General features: G+C 39.1%; 2 protein-coding genes across 8 annotated transcripts; one reads left to right on the forward strand and one right to left on the reverse strand.

The window, feature by feature from the left end:
- The first annotated feature begins 6,777 nt into the window (after nucleotides 1-6,777).
- Nucleotides 6,778-11,907, forward strand: LOC307037372 (G2/M phase-specific E3 ubiquitin-protein ligase-like). Of its 2 annotated transcripts, none has more exons than XM_079678198.1 (13): nucleotides 6,778-6,991; nucleotides 7,842-7,959; nucleotides 8,094-8,206; nucleotides 8,327-8,636; nucleotides 8,762-8,853; nucleotides 9,253-9,294; nucleotides 9,522-9,589; nucleotides 9,673-9,765; nucleotides 9,872-10,182; nucleotides 10,291-10,469; nucleotides 10,619-10,791; nucleotides 10,924-11,138; nucleotides 11,250-11,907. In XM_079678198.1, the coding sequence occupies exons 1-13, from the start codon at nucleotides 6,944-6,946 to the stop codon at nucleotides 11,489-11,491; spliced, it is 2,004 nt and encodes a 667-aa protein (XP_079534324.1). In that variant the 5' UTR covers nucleotides 6,778-6,943; the 3' UTR covers nucleotides 11,492-11,907. The 2 variants fall into 2 exon arrangements, with proteins under 2 accessions (XP_079534324.1, XP_079534323.1); XM_079678197.1 differs by having other exon boundaries at nucleotides 6,780-6,991; nucleotides 8,094-8,215.
- A 77-nt stretch (nucleotides 11,908-11,984) lies between these two features.
- LOC307037373 (uncharacterized protein) lies at nucleotides 11,985-16,262 on the reverse strand. 6 transcript variants are annotated; one of them, XM_079678199.1, is made up of 5 exons: nucleotides 16,070-16,253; nucleotides 15,256-15,355; nucleotides 13,974-14,715; nucleotides 13,242-13,460; nucleotides 11,985-12,779 (listed from the first exon to the last, which is right to left on the reverse strand). In XM_079678199.1, exons 1-5 carry the CDS (start codon nucleotides 16,115-16,117, stop codon nucleotides 12,563-12,565), a joined length of 1,326 nt encoding a protein of 441 aa, XP_079534325.1. In that variant the 5' UTR covers nucleotides 16,118-16,253; the 3' UTR covers nucleotides 11,985-12,562. The 6 variants fall into 6 exon arrangements, with proteins under 6 accessions (XP_079534325.1, XP_079534326.1, XP_079534328.1 ...); XM_079678200.1 differs by having other exon boundaries at nucleotides 15,852-16,191; XM_079678202.1 differs by having other exon boundaries at nucleotides 14,813-15,355; nucleotides 15,852-16,191.
- Between the last annotated feature and the right edge of the window lie 1,141 nt (nucleotides 16,263-17,403).

Below are 17,403 nucleotides of genomic sequence, written 5' to 3' on the forward strand. Positions count from 1 at the left end.
TGGGAACATCTGGGGCTAAGTCAATGGCATAAAGTTGAGTAGCTCAGCCTAATAATAACTTGTGTCCATAGGTGCATCCCCACGCATCCCAGCCATCAACATCCTCAACAATACAGCAGACCCTACAGTTACCCTACAGAGGACACATTTAGTTTGAATGTTTGCGAGACAATAAATAAATATAAATCGTAATAGTATGCTCTTTCTGCGCTTCTGCTTAACAGCATGTTGTCAGGTGTCTCGGATTCGGAGCGTGTTAAGAGTTTTTGAAAAAAGATTTTATTTAAAAAAAATACAAATCTCTCCGCACAGAATATTTGAATATTCGCTGCTGATTACTACCGAATATCCGGAGCCCGAAAAATGGTATTCGGGACAGCCCTACAAGACATCTATCAATATGTGTGTATCGCTCCCACCATTAAACTGTCAAATTCTGCACATTTATTTTACTATCTACATACATAAGAGTATAATTCATATGTATAATATCAGTTAGAATAAGTGCTTCAGCATAGTTAACATTGCAGGAAAGCAATATATTAGACGTTAAGTACTTTGTCAGGCTTAATATTTATCTGTAGATACACCCAAAGCTTTTTTCTTATTTAAAAGAAAACCTAAAGTATTCTTCAATGTTTAAATAAAGGTGAATTCGTTTTTCTGTTTTGCACATCCTCCTATTAATATCTTTGTACATCCGGCACGTAAATTGTTTTATTTTTGAGATCACTTACAGTATCTTCTTGATTTTTGATATTCTATATTTCTATCATTGCCCTTCTACTTTCCCCCTATTTTGTATATACTCTTAATATTTTTTTCATCTAATATAACATATAAAAAAAATAATTCAATAAGTCCAGTTTGTCTAGAAGTCTTCTAATCAGGGCTCTATAAATAAATAACTACGGCAGATGTGTAATATTTAATGCAGCCGATTTATATTATATATTAATATAAATTATATATATATTAATATAATATATATATATTTATATATAATATAAATCTGCATTTACTTTAAAATAACAACATCTATATTGATTATGACACTTCTACATCCAACTCACAGATGTAACCTTGCTTTGAGAAAAAAAAGATTATTAATGTAACCCTTTTAGAAGGGAAGATATGGTCATTTGTTCTGGGAATGTCATTTTCGAGCCTGAGACCTGAAAAACAGGCTCAGGGCTTAGTAGGTTAACAGGAGGTTCATTTCACCAACACTCAAGTGGAGACAAGAGCCGCTTTCACACCAAGTACTGTACTTTGGCGTACTTAGTACCCCCATGGAACTAAGAGCCGACCGCGTTCACAACATAATTAGTTCCCTTATGAACTAATTAGGAGGTTGGGTCTGGGGGAGGAGTTTACCTACTTCTGTGGTGAGTTCAAGGCTTAGCAGAGCATGGGCAGTTTCCTGAGCTCAGTGTGCCTGCTACATAGTGTACAGCAAAAATAAAGCAATTGGCCTCGTTGTTCCAATAGTTTTTGAGGGGACTGTATATGCTCCCCTTTCTCTGCAATCTCAACCAATGACTGGGTGAAGACCTACCATGAATTTCTGCGCTCAGAAATAACACAACTCTTAGACATGTTCTATCTATATGCAAAGTGTTGTCTAAATATAAAACGCACTGGCTGCAAATATGAAGACATTAGGATAGATTCAAAAATAAGTTTGGGCATTTTCGGGGGAAAGTGAGGCAGAATGCAAGCAGACACAACCCATCAGATATCAGCCGATGTTTACTCACTGAGCAGAAAAAGCTGAGAAACTCCGAGGTGGAAGAGTCAGGGTAGAGTGTGTGTGGCCTTGAATTTCTAGTCGCATAGTAAATGCTGTTGGTTTACTCAGTGACTTGGGGATTCACCGTCATGGGTTAAAGAAGGCCACACTATGTCTGGCTGGGAGGATGCAATACGAGCCAAGGTTCAAACAATAAATATCTATAAAGTAACTTTCAAGTTATGTGACCGTATGAAACCATGGGTTTGGTACACAAGGCTAGAGACAGGCACCTAGCAGTGTAGAGCATTATTTAAATGCAATACATTTTCAATGTCACAACAAATTCTTCAAATCTTCTTTTGGGATGTTAGAGATGCTCAGTCAGTCAAGTATATAATGTAAGATGGTTAGATACCCTTCATCCAGTTATCTAGGGTCATATTGGGAGGCTGTGGCGCAGTGGATAGAGCGTTGGTGTTTGGATCAGGGGGTCACAGTCAGCATGTCGTTGTGTCCCTGGGTAAGACACTTCACCCCAAATTGCTCCTGTGGGGATTGCCCACAGTATTGAGCATGTAAGTCGCTTTGGATAAAAGCGTCTAAACAAGTAACATCTAATACTGGTAACACTGTTTCAAGCCACTTTAGCATCATAACACAAAAAAGGGCAATATGGTTTTGTAGGTTTATGCCTTTTTTCTGTAATGTCTCAGCAACTAGTTTTCAAGTTGCACCACCAGCAGAGTTAACCTCTTAGGTACAGACCAACATGTCTTGACAAATACATGATGGATTGACACGAAATATTGCAAAGACATTCATTAACTGAATTATAATCACTGTGATGGTCCTCTGACTTTTCATCAAGTGCCATCATCAGGTCAAAAACACATTTGACCAATACCTCCTAAACATCAGCCCATCTTGATTTAAATTGTCAAATGTCGGCATGATAATATGCCAAAATAAAGTGGTAACCATGATTAACATTACAAATGTTTTACATTCAAATGCCAACACTGTCATTGTGACAAAATTAGCACGCTGATTTTAGCTCGCTGATTTTAGCATTCAGCCCCGAGGACTGCTGTACTAAATTAGGGATTAAAACATTGTTAGCATGGCGATGGTAATTGCTATTGTGTGAGCATGCTGATATAAGCATTATGTCCATCCTCAGAAATCTGCCAGTGTCGCTGTCAACGCATAACATTGTTGAAAGAAGTGGACAACTTCCAAAGCTGCCACCTCAAAGGACACACCACTGAGAATTTTGAAATGTAAAATAAGGTACATTCTATTTCCAACCTTTCATGAAAGCACTGAATTCAGTTCACTTCAGTATCTAAAAAAACGAATCTTCCAAAGGTTAGAGGACCTGAACAATGTTGACTGTCCTTGACCTTCAACTTTCTGGCCTTTCAGGGGCTAGGACATTCACTAACTGCTCTAAATAGAAAGTAATCAGAAAAGCCTTTGGGCATTTTCTTGCCATTTTGTCCACTGATATGATTTAGAATAAGTCACAGTGTAAATATGTCAAACCCCCTTGTTGGAGATGATTTTGTGTGTGCCAGCCTTTGGATTAAATATAAGGGTGTAGATTAGCACCATTCTATTCACTTGACAGGTTTATGATCAATTTGTCTATAGAGTAAATACTTATAGCCCAAAATTACACAAGTTAAACCTGCAGCTGTGGGTTGAAAAATGGGTAAATAACCTAAGTGTTTTGCTTTATTATAATATGTTGTGGGGATAAAGAACTGCTTGATGAGGAAGCCAAATTATCCTGCCACATACCTCCAGGCTATTACAGTCACAAACCTTTTCCCCTCATCTACTGTAATCAATCTTTCAACACTTTATCCCTCTGTAACTCCATAAAACAATCTCTTGGTGAAATTGCATTCCTTAACCCACCTCAGACAAAACAATGTATTTTGTATAAACAACTGTGCTGTTTAATCTAAATAAATTAGCCCCAGTTGGAAGCAGTAATAGCGATACACAATAAGCAATAAGATGCTGCCTCAAAACAAAATGAAAGTAGTAAATATCGTGCCTGCTCTGAGTGCCATCCTTTGGCGTCGGGACAAACAGGGTTCTCCGTTTCACACCGAAGGCATTCAACTTATTTTAAAACAACTAACATGAGTTAAAGAAGAAAATGCCATCAGAGCACTGCTGTTTTCTTGCCCTAGTATTTCTCTGCAACCTTAATTTCACAGGGCTTTATTTTGTCAGATGACAAGTTTAATGGCATCTTTTCTTTGTCCTGTGGCATAAATACACGCCTGCCACTACGGGAGACGACACCTTGTTATCTCCGAACAACTCAGAGTCTCCTGCTATCTTTTGTATTTATCTGTGCCATTATGCACAACAGCACCCTGCCTTTCCATATCTAATTTTCCAAAAAAGACAGACATATTGGGCTTTTTTCCATCAAGACTGGAACATTCCTCTATTAGAGCAATTAGTCCCTGCTGCCAGCACCATCTTCTGCTATTATGTCTGCTTCTATTTTGCTGCACAATTTGGTGTTTTATCATATTTAACAAATATCTTTCAAGAATATTTCCTTTTTAGTTTAAAAAGAAACACCACAGTCTCCCTTTTCTATATAATTTTTTTTTGTGGCAACCTTACTTGGTCTTAGTTGGTTGGAGCAAGAACATTTCCTACATGGTTAAAGTCTGGCTTGAGTGACGACACTTTAACAGAAATGCTGCAGCAGGACGAGGTTAAATAAAGACGCGCACATCTTGCTCAGCCTTCCAAGGAGCACTGTAATACCTCTATCATGTTCCCTTTCATGTACTGGGTGCCAAAGCACTCCAGCATCACTGCTCCATCTGTAATGGTCCAATCATGTTAAATAGAGCCATTACAGCCATTACAGAACATTTACATACCTGAGACCTATGTTTGAATGCTGAAAGCGATTACTATGAAGCCATAGAGGTTCTTTCTCTGAAAGAAATGAGAGACACGTAGCAGTTCCTGACCCATCCACAATTAGACACTTGTGGGCTTATCTTCTACCTTAATTAAAATACCTTACTATTTCTTATTTAGAAGATAAATCACCCCGTTTGGGCAGCATAACAATCTTGAACACATATACTCACACTATAAAGTTGCTATTGGTCATGTTTTGGCCAACAGTTGCCTATTTAGAGGTCGTGCAGATGTATAGCTACTGTTTAAGCGATAAGGAGCAAGGGTGCTTTGGCCTCATGCCAAAGTGCGAACTGTCCTTTGGTCTTGTCCTCTATAAACGACTGCAAGCGACCCCTTTTACATTACACATAGTCATTATATCCAAACTGAATATGACAAAATGTTTTATTTTCATTCTTGTGTATTCTTCAAGTAACTAAGGGGAGTTTTCATTTACTATTGATTAAAAGAAGCTCTAGAAAAACGTTTTGTCGGAAAAGCTTCTAGCACGATCTGATCCACTTTTACCAGTTCTGGTTCTCTTAATACTTTGCTTATTTAGTGGGCATAGCAATACAGCAGGGGCCTCCACTAGTATGGTGTCATGGTTGGCCCCAACTCAAGTCTGAGTAGTAGTGGCACTGGTTAGGGTTAGAGTTGGAAATATCGAGACTTATACCTTATGAAGTAAATCACAAAAAATACATCAACCTTACATTGAACTGGTTTTATAAGCAGTAAAAAGTTATTTGTAGAACCTTTGCACATTTATATAAAATGTATGGACTGAATGTTGCCTTTACCAAACCTACCTCTTCCTCCAAAAAAAAGTTTGAAACCTATACATTCAAATGTCTGCTACCCAGTGTTTGCAAGCTGCAATAGTGCACTCAGTACACACTGCACAGTATATGGATCCATAAATACTTAACATTTTAAAAATCCAACTATTGCTCATAGCACAATAGCTGTCTGTTGCCATGTGGTGTTTATCACTCTGTTCCTCTCCTGCCTGTAAACAGACACCATGCACAAAGAACTCAGACAGCCTTGTGTATAAAGTTAAAACCATTCCCAGACTTGAGGTGCTTTTGTGTCAGAGTGGCCAGACAGTTCTGCATTCAGTGAAGTACATCGACACACACGCCGCTCTCCTCCGGTGTTGAGAGCTATACAGCTGTCTGTCTATTGCTCTAACAATACAACCCCTGCTCCAGTGTGATGCCGCTCTGCTGAAGTTATTATAAATGTTTTTCTATCCTGGCAGGCTTCATGCAGAGCAAACGTAATTATTTAGCAATGCTCGGTGCAGACTTATTTAGTTTGGATGGTTACAAAGTGAGAAATGTTTGGAAGCGGCTCGTCCGCAGGGTTTGTGTACTCTCGGTGTCCTCAGGGCCGCTGCATGTCTCTGTTAAAACACGGATTTGGAGGTTGCTTTTTCACCTAGCCACATGTCACCCGTTGATACACAATGTGCCTTGTAGGCCATTCTGCTCTCCTTCACGCTCCTGCACACAGGCAAACATAAACTTGCTCATATAGACACATGCAAACACGTACATCTACACTTTTTCTGAAATCTGTAACGGATTGTACATCGTTGTCCTTTTTAATGTAGATATTTAGTCTTTGTCCATGTAAAACCCTTCGCTGACTGGAAAAAAAAACTGCGGAAAGGTCAGCAAAGTACTGAACATTGTACCTCTCAGTTGATGCGACCACATGCAGAACATATTCAAGTGACAATACAACGTTTTCGTTGCAACAGGGCAGGGGTCTTGAGATCATTAACCTTTTGATTAACCTTTCCATTCATGTAGCTGCTGTGGTGTCCAACAGATGGCTGATGGGGTTCCACTTATTCCATTTTTAATCTGTGGAGAGCCAACATAGAGCAAGTAACCGTGATAATATTATTTATTATTAATATGGGGGTAACTACATTTCTCTGTGTTCACTGTGAACATAATTTCGCAAATATGATCAACACCAAAAAAGAACTTTTATGAAATGAAATAACATTTGTTCGTTGCATGAGAAATGTACGGTGGCCCTGAGAGGCCAGGGTGCTGCAAATAAAAGAACGCTGCAAATAAAAAAAACGCTGCAAATAAAAAAAACGCTGCAAATAAAAAACGCCGCGATGCAAATAAAAAAGCCACAACGGAAGTGAATTACCGGGGACTATTATTGCTGATGCACATACGACGGAAGTTAATTACCGGGGACTATTATTGCTGATGCACATGCGTTTTTTTTATGCGAGAGAAGAAGAAGGCTGGGGGATCTCCGGGAAACATCTCATGGGTAAGTTTATAATGTTAAAGTTACACAGGATGTAGATAATATCTGTCGCTGCCGTATTTATGACTTTAAATGACGTTATTTTGTGTGTGGGAGCAGATTATGTGTGTAGTGTATAATGTTAGTAGAACATAGCTTTGATCAAAACTGCAGAAAGCTATTTTCAAGTTGTTTGCTTGTCTGTAAAAACTGTTTGATTCTGCTCGATTTATCCGTGCAGCTTGAACCGTTTTAAATCTAGACCACACACACACACACACACACACACACACACACACACACACACACACACACACTCACAGACTCACAGTATTCTTGCGTGTTTAACTGCCTGAAACTTGTCTTGCCCTTGTCAGTGGGGAATGTCGTGATTAAGACACACTTGCAATCCATTTTGGGAGATTCCTTGTATTAAGCCAGCGTTGAAAGTAGTACTGATTAGTCTTTCCAAATGTGTTAGTGTTATTTAAAAACTAGTGCAGTGCCCGTTCGGGGCATGGCCGTTCAAAGCTTGTGCCTGTACTAAGCGGACCGATTGTTTGGCTCCCATAATTGCTGCTTGCAATGTTGTCCGGGGGGCGTACCGGAGCGCGTAGATTCGTCAAAAATAAAGGTTTAGAAAAATGAATCCCAAAAAATTCTAAATGAAGGATGCAAATCATCATGCAATCCGCAAGCCATATCCGAAAGCTTAGGTCGATCTGACAAACAGTCAGAGAGATATGCGAGCCACAGACACACACACAGACACACACACACGGACATTTCTTGCTTTATATATAGATAGATAGAAAGATGTTCATGCAATTGAAGCGCAAAGCAACCTAATGATACTTTATTTGTTTTCTTGCAGGTCATAATGTATTGTCCTTTTTGTGGACAGCAGCAGGACTCTAAATCAGCCTTTTGCTGTTCATGTGGCAAGGACCTCAAATTCCTGTGTGATGTTGATAAAACAGGCACAAGTGGAGGTAATTTTTATTTTTTTATTTTTTGAATTAGGCTTAGGCAATGTACACTCTATATCTTATGAGTATGGGTGAGAACACTCTATGTCTCTCTGTTCTTTGTCATTGACGATTGATTGGACTCTTATTTCAAGCAGAGGCTACAGGAAAAAGCACACTGGAGTTATTCCGGACTTTCCGGAGTGTAAAAGAGAAGGAGAGACGAGCAGGTTTTAAGAAAAAAAAAACACCATCAAAAGACAACCTGAAGGTTGTGAAGGTACATTTTTTTGCTGAGATAGACTAATAATTTGCCGACAGTCCATTCTGTCATGTATTTATAGTGTCACTGAACTAGTTAACAGTCGCCTATTTCGTTGTTTCTCTGTAGATTTCAGTAGGCCTTATGAGGCTGAAAGATGGTGTACTGAAGACTGTAAGAGGAACAGTACTTCCCCTTTTGATGCGACCAGAGTCGGATGCGGACGAATTGCAGAGAGCTGCTGAGCAAAAAATGAAGACCTTCGACAGAAATGTACATGGTGGTCCCTACGTACTGCTCTACCCTGACGGTACAAAGATAACTAATATACCAGGAACAGAAGTACCCTTCACTCTAAACGAGTACAAAGAGGTAGTGGGGAAGGCCTACCAACGTATCACACTGTACATTTGTACAGCTGAAGATTTCTTTACATCTTGTAAGTAATTGTGAAATTAATTACCAACCAAGAAGAGCTTTTTAAATTGATTTGTTTGTCAAGGAAAGCACTCTGTTGTTCTGAGTAGTCTAAAATCCTCTTATACCTGTTCTTGTATTTCACAGCTCAGGAAACCAGCTCTGAATCCAACTCATCGGATTCAGAGGTGATCATCATGAGTCCAACTTCTGCAGAATTCAATGCAGCTGATACATTAGTGAGTACTACATTTGTTGTATCTTAGATCGCTTATATTGTAAATTCTATCTGGAAGTGAAAATGTTTCTAGATTTCACATAGACGGCATATTTTTACGATGAAACATGTCCCAAAATAGCATTTTAAATTGCGGTAAATGTTGCAGCGTCCTGGCTTACACATATTATACAAACTTAAGAAAACAACTTTATTTAGTGCAGATCCCTGCAAAATCACACCATAATAATGTGTATGTTTTTCACTGAAAGTAATAATGTAAGAAGGATCATTCCCCCTGGCGCAAATCACATACACTGTCTGTTAGAATAATAGAATTCAATATTTATGTTCAAATGTGTTAAGCTCTAGTTCTGTCAAATTTGAAGTGTCACACTGATATATTGTTTTTTACTTCCAGGTATGGGAACCTGCAGAGTCAGGCAGTGATTCAGCAGCTCCGGTAATTGTGGCTCCAAAACATTGTCTTTTGTTCACATTTAGCCTTGTCTGGAAATATTGTCACACAATTAATGTCTTAAACTACATGAAATAACGTGTCACACTGACCCAGAGATCCACGTTTGTATACATTAGAATAGTCTTTTCTTTCTAAATCAGCCTTCAGATAGCCATGATTTAAAATACTTCAACTTACCTGTCCTATCCCTGTTATGGTTTGTGATTCAGGTCTTATTTTCTGACTCACAAGAGGGCCCAGGAACATCAGGAGGTGTGCTGGAAACTGCGTGCTATAGGTATTATACTTTCCTTTCTACAATTCAAGTATGTTTTATATGAAAACATCAACAATGTAAACTTGTGTATGTCAATTTCTCAGCAAATATACTCAGCTGTATGCGCCCATTGTAATAGAGGATAAGGATGACTCAGACAGTGTTGAGTGCAGTCATGACATTCCAGAGGATACAAAGTAAGAGAAAAGTTACCCTTACTTCAACTGTGGTTGTTATTTTTCCTGATCAAAAATGTGTGCTATGGTGTACCATTTAACATGGTCATAATTTATCTGATGACAGGGTGGACCAGCAATCACTTTCTGAGATAACTGCAAACCTGGCCCTAGAGATTGACCATCGAGCTGTCAGCAGATTTAACATCTGTCGCTCGAACATCTGGGATGGAGCAGTCAGAGGATTCAAAAGGGCAACATTCTCAGAAAAGAAAGACATCCTGGTGAAATTCTCTGACGATGAAGGGAGGTTTGAGGAAGGTCTCGATACAGGTGGCCCCAAGAGAGAATTCCTCTCCCTTCTCATGAAAGAGCTGAACAAACGGCCCATATTTGATGGACCTGTGGAGAGCCGCTACCTGGTCTACAATTCAACAGGTTCTGTTTTGTGTATAATGTTTTAAAAGAACCCATATTTCAACCTTGCAGTGTTTTCAAATATAGAAACTGATTTAATATTTCTTTATTCTGCATTATCTTGGACAGCTATCAGAGAGGATGAGTATTATTTAGCAGGGAAGATGATTGCTGTGTCCATTGTGCATGGTGGACCAGGTCCTAATTTTCTGTCAGAGGATCTGGTCAGCTACATCTCAGGGCAGAGCAGTTTCAAGGCATCTGTCGGAGACATTACAGATGAGGAGATAGGGAAAGTCCTACAAGAGGTATGAGAAGGGTGTGAAATTCTAGAATAGGTAAAGAGAGAGTTTTGTCCACTTAAACCATTCTTTCAAGATATACTTCTGGCATTACCATTTTTTATAATTACGTGTCATATTTGAAATGTGTGGGACTCTGTTATCTCTTCTTTTAGATTCAGAATTCACCCTCAGTGGAGATCCTTCAGGACTTGATGATACGGAACAGTGCCATGTTGCAGACTGCTGGGTGCTTCAGACATGTCAGGTCATGTGAAGAAAAAAGAATGATAGTAGAGGATTACCTGAAGTGGTACATAATCCACAGGAACAACACTGCAATCGAAAGGTAGGTTTTTGTATTTCATTGTTATTGCTAAAATAATTATGAAAAACGTGTTGCTGTTGTCCCATTTTCTTGCTTACTTACTTCTACATGATGCACATGTATCTTTGCATGCATCTTTTAATTGTATTTTAGATTCAAGGCTGGACTTGAAAGTTTGCAGTTTCTGACAGCTCTGCAGCAGCATCCGACGGTCCTGACCCCTGCTCTCTGTCATGCCGATGTGAAGCTGTCTGCTGCAGAGATGGAAAATCTGTTCCAGCCTGAATTTAGTCAACAGGGAAGCAACAGAAGGGCTCAGGAAGAGAAAGCTATGAGTTACTGGGCAGATTATCTTCTCGATTGTGAAGGTTAGTCAATTTGCTCTTGTCTGATTTTTATACACACAGATTATAAAGAGTTCCGGTGTTGATGTAGATAGTATTTACTGTCAATTGATTCCAATGTTCTCTACTTTTTAGAAAATGACAGCTCAGTGACCTTGGAGGAGGTGTTAATGTTCGCTACAGGTGTGCCATGTGTGCCTCCTGCTGGTATGAGTCCTCTGCCACGCCTTCAGTTCCTATGTTCTACAACGTCAACATTCCCAATGGCAAATACCTGTGCCAACATTTTAAAGCTTCCTCTTTTGGACACTTATGGTGCCTTCAAAGCCAACATGAACTTTGGCATTAATAATTCCCCCGGCTTTGGGTGCCTTTAAACAATTAAATAACTTGTGGTAAAAGTTAATGTTCCCACACACAGTAGCTACACAGTCCGTTGTTTTAATGTTGCGATCTGTCAGACCAAAATGTTGTGACGTAAGAGAGATGTGAGTATTTTTCATGGCAGATTTGTCCTATTTCATATCTAACATGTGAACAACACCACACATTTGTATTGTATTGTTATTATATTCTCGTGAGGTAGGTAAGGTAGACCGTGGTTAAATCAAGAGTTCAGAACATGTGTTAAGATGTTTTACAAATATTTACATAAACAGTAAATAAAGACTGCAAAAGGCACCTTGTTGTGCAAATGTGCCAATTTTGTTTTGCCCATTTTATCAACATGTTTTTACATGGACTTTGTGAAAGAGTAAAGCTGAATGACTCTTCATTAAATGGTTTAAAAGTGTTTCATTTTAACGTAAGGACTTGTTTTTCTACGTATAGCATATGTTACACACTCGCTACAAAGATGACACGGCTGTAGCTGGTTCACAAGATTTTATTCTCAGATCCACTGTGAAAACAGAAATAACAGTAGCATATGTGACTGATGCAATGAATGAATGTTATTGTTGATTCATCAATTTGTTATGGGCTGTGTCTGAAATCACTCAATACTCCCTATATAGAATTCCCTATATAAGGAGTAGGGAGTAGTGAATGAGTGATTTCGGACACGCCTTGGTCTTTAAAATGTCAGAAAGTGAAGCCTCACAGAGAACAAATTAATCCAGCAAATATTCACATTTTAGAGGCTGGAACCTGCTTATATTCAAAATTAAAATCAATTACCAAAATATTAGGTGTATAATCTTCTGACGATCGACCATTCAACTGATAACACGGATGTAACACTAAACATGTTTTACAAAATACATGAATATGCTGTATGTTTATTTAAACAAAGAAAGGTTTCAGTCTAATGACTTATGCAAAGATACAAGCTGAATATTTCACTGGACTTATCTACTCAGAATTGCAGCATTCTAAATAATATTCAACCTACATTGGAAACTTGTACACACAAAAAAGGTTCTGGGGGGCTGGTGGGGCAATGTATTCTACACTCCAGACATGTTTTTCATGGAAATGTAATTCTGAACAGCAGCTGTCCAGTTCACTGGTGGAGCCAACCCACTCCGTCTTTGCAAGTCCACAAAATGCATCTCCAGATTCTCATCACCACACAAATTGTACTGGGATGATGCTTGCATGATGCCATCAAAGTGGTGTAGGGCTTCCCAGGACACTGGAAATCCACACTCCCTTCCGCCAAACCTATGACCAGTCATAAATTGAAACATGAGTCAAGTGATTACAAATGGATCATTTAACCCCCCAAACATGCTAGATAAGCATTATAACTAAAACTCCATTGAGTCAGTTCTTCGTTAATTAAATCCTAAACAAAGAGCTTTGACTTGAGAAATTAATCTCAGGTTGACAGCAGCTCTTTCAGTCAAATATGGTCATTCTACTCACTTTCTAACACAAGGTACTTTTTGGAATTGAGTAAGATAAATCGACAGAATAGCTTTGGATATCTTCTGATTTAGGTTTTGTGTTGGAATCCATTTTTAGTCGTTTAAGACTTGAAATCATTTTGAAATAATGAGTTTTCAGACTAAATGAATCACGTTATTTATCAAGTGACAAACTTGTCATATTGGGCTGATACACCAAATTATATGAAGTCAGATATATTTTAAAGTAATATTACCAAACAATTTGAATACAAACCTGTGAGGCAGGTGGTACATGGCATCAGGTTTACCTGATGGACACTGAGACAGGCGAACAGGTCTGATGGTGTGGTTGTTCCACAGCTGTCTGTACTCATCGAGGTCTTTTTGGAAGATGCCCAAAAACACATATCGCAGCAGACACTTGTGCTCATGGCTCCCATTGAAGAGGTGCCTCTCTCTAAGGTCACTGAAGAGCTCGATCCAGAACTGAGTCCTAATGGTGGAATTCAAAACTTTTGTATTTCATGAAAAAAAGACAACTTCAAGTAAAAAGTCACAATATTTCTAGAGATGTTGAACATTTCTTGGTGCGCTCCTACATTATTTCATTTGGGAGCACATAAACCCCCTTGGGAAAATGTTAGTGTACAGCTTTAATGTAATTTCACAATTTTTTTCATCCAGATAGATTTAAAGTATTTGGGTACCTCTGTACCCCACACACACACACACACACACACACACACACACACACACACACACACACACACACACACACACACACACACACACACACACACACACACACACACACACACACACACACACACACACACACACACACACACACACACACACACACACACACACACACACACACACACACACACACACACACACACACACACACACACACACACACACACACACACACACACACACACACACACACACACACACACACACACACACACACACTATTGGACCTGACCTTAAAAGGCTATACCTTTGCTTTCTGAAGAAAGACCACCAACTCTCGATGCGCTGGTTTGCAGTTGAGGTACCATACATGTGACTGAGGGCTCCTGCAAAATCATCTGTGTGTTGAGATCGTAATGTGCAGTTAATGGCTGCCATAGTGCCGTTTTCAGTTCCACAGTCAGTGCGAAGGCGGGCTGGAAGTAGTCCAAACTCCGATACACACTGCAGGTAGTACTGCGCAATGATGCCCGGATCGTTGTTAGTGCTGCCACTCCTGAGCCACATAACTTTCCTTGAAAAGCCGTCGATGCAGCCACTGATGGCAATACCAAAGGGTTTAAGTTTATCATATCCATCAGCGTGCCACACTTGGTTTGGTCCTGCTGTGACGTATCCCCTTCGGACAAACCTTCGCCTGGAACGAAGTTGAACACCAGATGGATCTAGTCTGGAAATCGTCTGTCTAACATCCTCCCTTTTTACTGTCAGGTGATACTTTTGTTGCAATGTCTGCCACATAGCTCTGTAACCCAACAGCCGACCCGAGCCTCTCAGTTCATGTGCAACAGTTTGGTGTACAGTGCCAATGGGAGTGTAGTCTGTCCTTCTTGTTAAGCCAGCGTTCTGTAGCCTCCTCTTTAAGGTCCTCAGACTAAGAAAAATGTTGTGTCTTTTTTCTAAAAAATCAAGTATCACTTCATAAGCGTGTCCCTCCGTGAAGTACTTGTGGATGAGGCCTGCCTTGATTCCTTCATTAGATGCTGTGACTGAAGGGAAAAGACAACAGTGTCATTAGGAATGAAACTTAATAACAAAAAACCTATTAAGAAAAAAATGAAAATGTATCAGTAATGAGGAAAATACCTGAAATGTTTGATGCATAAGTGTATGTTTTCAGTATGTTCAATGCGTGAACAATTCCAGACATGAGGAGCAAAAAAGAAGAGAAATAAACAGGCAAAGGACAACATATTGGGATACTTACATAATTGGTAAGGATAAAAATACATATCAATCTAGAGGTAGCAAACAAAAAGGTACCCTTTTAATGCCTGTATTTGTGCATAAACGCATCAGAAGGCTCAACCCTCAGCACATGAAGGAGCACATAATTGGTCAACTTTGGTATTTCACCTGATTTTTTTACTTGTTGGCATTTTTTTTTATCAGTAGTTCTAAATCATGTTGAAATTGCCATGACTGACAATAATATGTGTATAGCATATATTAAAATGGCAACAAATCATATACAAATAAGACATTATCACTGTACTGGTGAAATTCTTGACTTTTAAGGAGGAGCTTACCATCTTCGAGAAAGGGAGCCAAACATTCAATGTTGCTGCCACAGGAGCCGCAAAACCTCCCAAAACACCCAGCAGTCCCACAATATGGACAATACATTGCCTGTGGAAAAAGAGCAATGTGAATGTTATTCATTTGCAATTAAGTAACAGCTACTTGGTAAGCTATTGCAGCAGGTAATGTTACCTGCAAACAGCTGACACTAATTTAACAGCAGATATCAGCTGCAATCACTTAATATCTGAACCATGCATCTACAATGTCAAAATATATTAAAAAAAAAAAGAAAGATTTAAAGCCAGTACACTTCTCAAAGGAAGCACGTCTTGGATAGGATAGAGACCCTCCTCTATCTCTAAGCAGGATAAGAGACCCTCATTTATCTCTAGACAGGCACATTTAGATGACATGTTGATGGAGTCAAGATTGACTACAGGATGTTAGTGAAGATCTATACTTGTATGTATTCAATATAGGGCTGGGCAACGATTATAACGCGTTAACTTGCCCAGCCCTAATTCAGTAAAAGTTGTTCCTTCAGAGCATGTTGAGGAGAGGACCCGAGCTCGTCTGTTGAATAAAGGCATATTCAACTTACTTTGTGTGTCTTAGCATCATCTTTAAGTCCCGGTCGGCTCAGATCCGTTTGTTTAGAAAACAGCTAACGTTAGCAGATAAAAGTAGCTATGTTCTACTAACATTATACACTACACACATAATCTGCTCCCACACACAAAATAACGTCATTTAAAGTCATAAATACGGCAGCGACAGATATTATCTACATCCTGTGTAACTTTAACATTATAAACTTACCCATGAGATGTTTCCCGGAGATCCCCCAGCCTTCTTCTTCTCTCGCATAAAAAAAACGCATGTGCATCAGCAATAATAGTCCCCGGTAATTAACTTCCGTCGTATGTGCATCAGCAATAATAGTCCCCGGTAATTCACTTCCGTTGTGGCTTTTTTATTTGCATCGCGGCGTTTTTTATTTGCAGCGTTTTTTTTATTTGCAACTTTTTTTTTATTTGCAGCGTTCTTTTATTTGCAGCACCCTGGCCTCTCAGGGCCACCGTAGAAATGTGTTGTTTTAAACAAACCATATCAGGCTTTACCCACATAATTAGATGCTACCCCATGCTTCCTCTCTCTGTGGGGAAAGGTCATTGACAGCCTTTCCTCCCACGCATGATCAAGTCTGATTCAAAGTGTGCACGGGGAAGAGAGGCTTTATACAAATGGGGACTTATTCAATGTATTTATTTTATTCAGAGATCAGGCCAAAGATGGTCTATGGAAATCAATGCCTTGCACCCTGCTCTAAATAAGATTGTACGCATTCAAACAAAGTCAGGTGAAAAAACTATATATATAGAAAAAAATACATTTGTTGCTGCCAGTGTTGGTATTGGGGTGGCCTGCCACAAATAATTGGATATATGGGAAACACTGCTCAATTTCTTCAACTTTACATGAAAAAAGCCTCTGCAAAGGTCCTTCTCACAAGAGCAGAAAGAACAGGTAGAGGAGGGGAAAAGTCAGGAAAAATTGCTAAAGTATATGGCAAATATACTTTGGCAATTTTTCATATTCTGTACCTAGGTGGACTGCTATAAAGTGTATTTCTGCAATGCACTTTGTTTTATTTGAAAAGTTTAAGAAATCAATAAAAGATGAATGGGAAACAAAAGAGATAGTCATAAAGATTGCAACAACTGTACAAGGCATTGCAATCTAATACAACTGCACTGTTTTCTGTTGTTGCATCATAATGTACAGCTGTTGCTGTTTTTCCATTCAGCCCTCGTGCTCTAAAGCTGGAATGAAATTTAACATCAACCAGTTTTGTCACGATTCTGCTATCTGCTTCAACTTTTGGGAAAAAATGCCCTCTCTAGAAATATAAATGGAACCTTTTTCCAGTCTCATGGTCACTCTGCACTTTGGTTGTTCAGGTGATGCTGTGAACTTTCCTCTCAAGCTCTCTTTTTCATTCTTCAAACAACTACTTACACTACTTTCCATGTAACCGAGTGCAATACCGTCAATGTCTATGATATATGTGCCATTTTCCCCATTCGTACGAATAATTGTGGCAAACCACCAAATACATGCTAGAATCACAGTTTTTGAAGAGAAATATGGGA

This window comes from Notothenia rossii (assembly GCF_949606895.1).
Source record: "Notothenia rossii genome assembly, chromosome: 4".
NCBI classification, from domain to species: domain Eukaryota; kingdom Metazoa; phylum Chordata; class Actinopteri; order Perciformes; family Nototheniidae; genus Notothenia; species Notothenia rossii.